The sequence below is a fragment of the Cryptotermes secundus genome, unplaced genomic scaffold, assembly GCF_002891405.2.
Source record: "Cryptotermes secundus unplaced genomic scaffold, Csec_1.0 scaffold610, whole genome shotgun sequence".
Classification (NCBI taxonomy): domain Eukaryota; kingdom Metazoa; phylum Arthropoda; class Insecta; order Blattodea; family Kalotermitidae; genus Cryptotermes; species Cryptotermes secundus.
Genome location: NW_019734319.1, coordinates 339,838 through 343,619, shown reverse-complemented (window position 1 = coordinate 343,619; position 3,782 = coordinate 339,838). Strand labels below are relative to the sequence as shown.

At 44.8% G+C, this 3,782-nt stretch overlaps 1 protein-coding gene across 1 annotated transcript in view; it reads left to right on the top strand.

The window, feature by feature from the left end:
- The first annotated feature begins 1,824 nt into the window (after window positions 1-1,824).
- The window catches only part of LOC111868606 (putative inorganic phosphate cotransporter), an 89,327-nt gene continuing 87,369 nt past the window's right edge, over window positions 1,825-3,782 (top strand). The window contains exon 1 of the mRNA XM_023859419.2: window positions 1,825-1,936. Coding sequence (XP_023715187.1) covers window positions 1,855-1,936 — 82 coding nt within the window. The 5' untranslated portion in view covers window positions 1,825-1,854. The remainder of the gene's footprint in view (window positions 1,937-3,782) is intronic.

Below are 3,782 nucleotides of genomic sequence, written 5' to 3'. Positions count from 1 at the left end.
TTCAACTGGCTCTGGATACTGTCTGTTTGCGGTATTTTGTGAACACGGCCAAGGTATTTCTCGGCTACCTGAGCAAGACTGACTGTCGGCTCGCAAAGATAGCAACGCAGTCGATGAACGAACCGCTGAGCATGACTAGTAACTGTTTATCTCCCCTCCAATTACTTCATTACATTTCTACCGGTAACCAGGTATTATCAGATTGAGAAAATTGAGAAAAAAATGCATAGTCATGCAGCACGCAGGGTAGGCATGGAAAAATGCAAATAAAATTTTGGTGGGTAAAACTAAAAAGGAGGACACAATTTGCAAAGCCTGGGCGTAAATAGGAGGATAATATTAAAATTAATTTCAGGTTTTGAGGGTACTCATTGTATGCATCTAGCTCAGATTAAGGTACAGTGGTAGGCTTTTGTGTACAAGGTAATGAACCTACCGGTGTCCACATAGGACGGTGAATAAGACAGCCTAAGCAAACATTAGCTTCTCAAGAAGGACTCTGTTCATGGTGGTTGTGTATGTATGTATGTTTACAGTGTGAAACTGACGTGTCGACTTATTCAGAGCAAGTCAGGCCTCCACGCCACTGCTTCTGTGACCGCGAGTTCAGTACGGATCAACAGCCGCGTCCTGAACCTTGGAATCTGAACTTTATCTGCGCCCTAAATGATATTCTGGGCACGCGGTAACGTAATTGGTTGAGGCACTATGCTACAAGCCTGAAGGTCGCTGGATCTTTCAATTGACCTAATCCTTTCAGTTGACTCAGCCTCTAACAGAATACCAGGAACCTTCCTGAGTGGGGGGGTAAGGGGCGGCCAGCGCGTAAAGGTGACAGATTCACGGCCAACTCATCTAACAGCCCACTGTCTAGAGAAAATGTGGGAGCTTCGACGTCTCACAGCCGTATGGGTTCCCACGGCCTGTCACAGGAATAGTTTTCTTTATCCTAAATGATATTTAAACATATTTCTACCCCACAGAAAACATAATGCGCCTCCATTAGAAACAACAACCGGCTGATACCTTTTAAAGAAATAATCTGTGTTTATTGTGAGAATCACATGAAGCACACAATACAAATAGGCAAAACGCAGAGTTCACGTATCGTACATATAGTAATCACTCCTCTGTAGAGGAGCAAAGACAATGGAGGTAAAGTTGTCTTGTGCTTAAACAATAAGGATCCACGCAATGAGGATGTATAGGAGAGTGGAGGTGTTGCTCCACCATTCTTCATAACAGCGCTAGATGGCGGTTAGTGGTGACTTTCACGTCCCTGCCACCCTATCCTCCCCCCCCCCTTTCGGGGACGGCCCACGGGAAACACAGAAGCGCCATGCACACATGCAATTCCGTCAGCAGCGGCTGCACAATGTCACAGGTCGACGTTTCGGTTTCTTTGTTTCATTCTGCTGTCACGCTGGTACTTGTTGCCGTACATGAGACCTCACATAATATCAATTAAGTTGGCAACCCCTGGCTCTTATGGTACCAGTAACCAGGATCTGACCAATTACTCTGTTTGGGGAAACAGTCGCTGTTTATTGTGAGAACCATACGGAACACGTAAATACAATCTGTGGGGCCAAATGCAGAGTTTTAGTACTTGAAAGCATGGTACATATAATGACCACTGGGTTTTGAAGGGTTAATTAGGCGCAGGGGTACCACTGGCGTCCTACCGCGGCGCAGAGCTGTCGGCTCCCCACAGTTCCCCCCCTCCCGCCAGACGGGAAGTAGTGGGAGAGCGGGCTGTTGATTGGTCGGAGCGTTTGCTTGATAAGGGCGTCGCGGGGGGGAACGTCAGTCACCATAGAACCGGACAATCGGTTGGTTGCGCGGATAGACGCGATGGTAGCTACCGAACTGGATCCGAGGATGAGGAACAGCAGCCAAGTCAGGATCGTGGACGCCGACGTCCCTCCGCCCAAAGGTACGTCCTGTTCCTGCTCACTGTGTTGCGAAGTATCGTAACGGCGATGGTGATGATGGCACCGGTACAGTAAGATCCGTGCGTAGTTTGGTAGTTAATTTCCTACCTCCATCTTCAGAGTGGTACGAGTGAGGTGAAGAGAAACGTTACATTAAACGAAGTCTTGATCGTCTCGATGTTGGGTGTTGTTGCCAGAGGTCTGAAATGGTAGCCCAAAGGGCCGTGAGTCACGCCTCGTGACTTGCCGGTATCATTCATCCCCATCCCCTCCCTCACTTAGAAGTATCAACTGACCATTGGCGGGAATACCACATGATTCACCATCCTTGTCCTCATATGTACGCATGTTGTGAAACAGGTAGCAGGTAGGATTAACAGTATCGAATGTGGATGTCCAAAACCTTACGCCTACGTACAAAGTTGAAATTAATTTTCTATATTAACAATTTAAAGCGCAATGGTAATTATATATACCGCCTGCCTTAGCTCTAGAAACACTGCATTTTCTCTACATAGTGTATTTATTTCTGCTGTACGATTCTCTGAACAATATAGTGATTGTAAGATTTGAGGTTTTCACGGCGGNTTAAACAGTATTAAATGGGTATTCTTTTTATTGGAGAAACGATGCGTTTTCTGTGCGGTAGAAACTGATTTTTTTTCGGACTATATCCATCGTCCTGGTTTTTAAGATAACTAAGAAAAAACAAGACGTTTCGGAAACTTGATCTGTTTCCGTCCTCGGTGAGGTAAAACACCTATTCTGTTGGGTCCTTTGGTTTCCGTCCTCACTTGAAGACGGAAACAGATCCAGTTTCCGAAACGTCGTATTTTTTCTTAGTTATCTTAAAAACCAGGACGATGGATAAAGTCCGAAAACCCATATCTCTGTGTGTTATACACCATCGTCAGAATCCTATAGTAACTACTTGATTTTTTTATATATTTTATTTAGACGAATTTCAGATCAGCAACCACAATCCTTTGTTACTGGATGAGCACCAAACCTCACATAACATCCGACCCCCCTCCCACCCCAACAGATATTCTAATTCACCAGTGCTCAAATAATCAGAAATATAAATATATGTGTGTTTGAATGCATGTATGTGCGTACAGGCATGCACTCCCTTCGCGAATGTTGTACACAACTGTTCGGTGCTCATCCAAAGTGTGCATATAGACAGAAAGCTCTGTAAACACACATACACAGTGTACTTCTGTTCTTCAAATAAAGCAACAGCCAGATAGGAACTGACGTTAGGGTTCGCGTATTTAATGACATGCTACTGACTGAAGTCAGTTTGCATCCGGAAGGTTCTGCGACCGGCAAACTCGATCAAGGTTTTCCGTGGTTTTACTCGGTCCTAGAGCAAATTCTGAGTTGGTATCCAAATTCCATGATACACTGCTTGCCTCACAAGTAGCCCTCCAAATGTCAGATCAAATTTCACTGAAAAGCAACCCTTCCAACGTCATAAAAATTAATTCCTATCATATGCGTCCCATCTACCAGAAGGACTAGTGAGCGCTGCCTGGGAACCTTCAAAACAGGAGATATATTTCTTGCCCCCTCCCCAATGTAATGACTCTCACTACGTCATCACTTTCTTTGTCTTCTCTCTCAGAGCAACAGTTCGTCATCTGGACCAGCTACACATGAGGTTACAGAATTGTGTCTGATTTCGAGAACTTGCCAAGTACGATTACAGCACAGAATACCATAAAGAGCAAGGGAAGGAGATACGAAACACCAGCAAAATGACGCTCTAATCAGACCGCACAACTTACTAATAATTTAATTCAGTTCTTTATTACAGTAAACCTCGATAATTTGGAGTCGTTG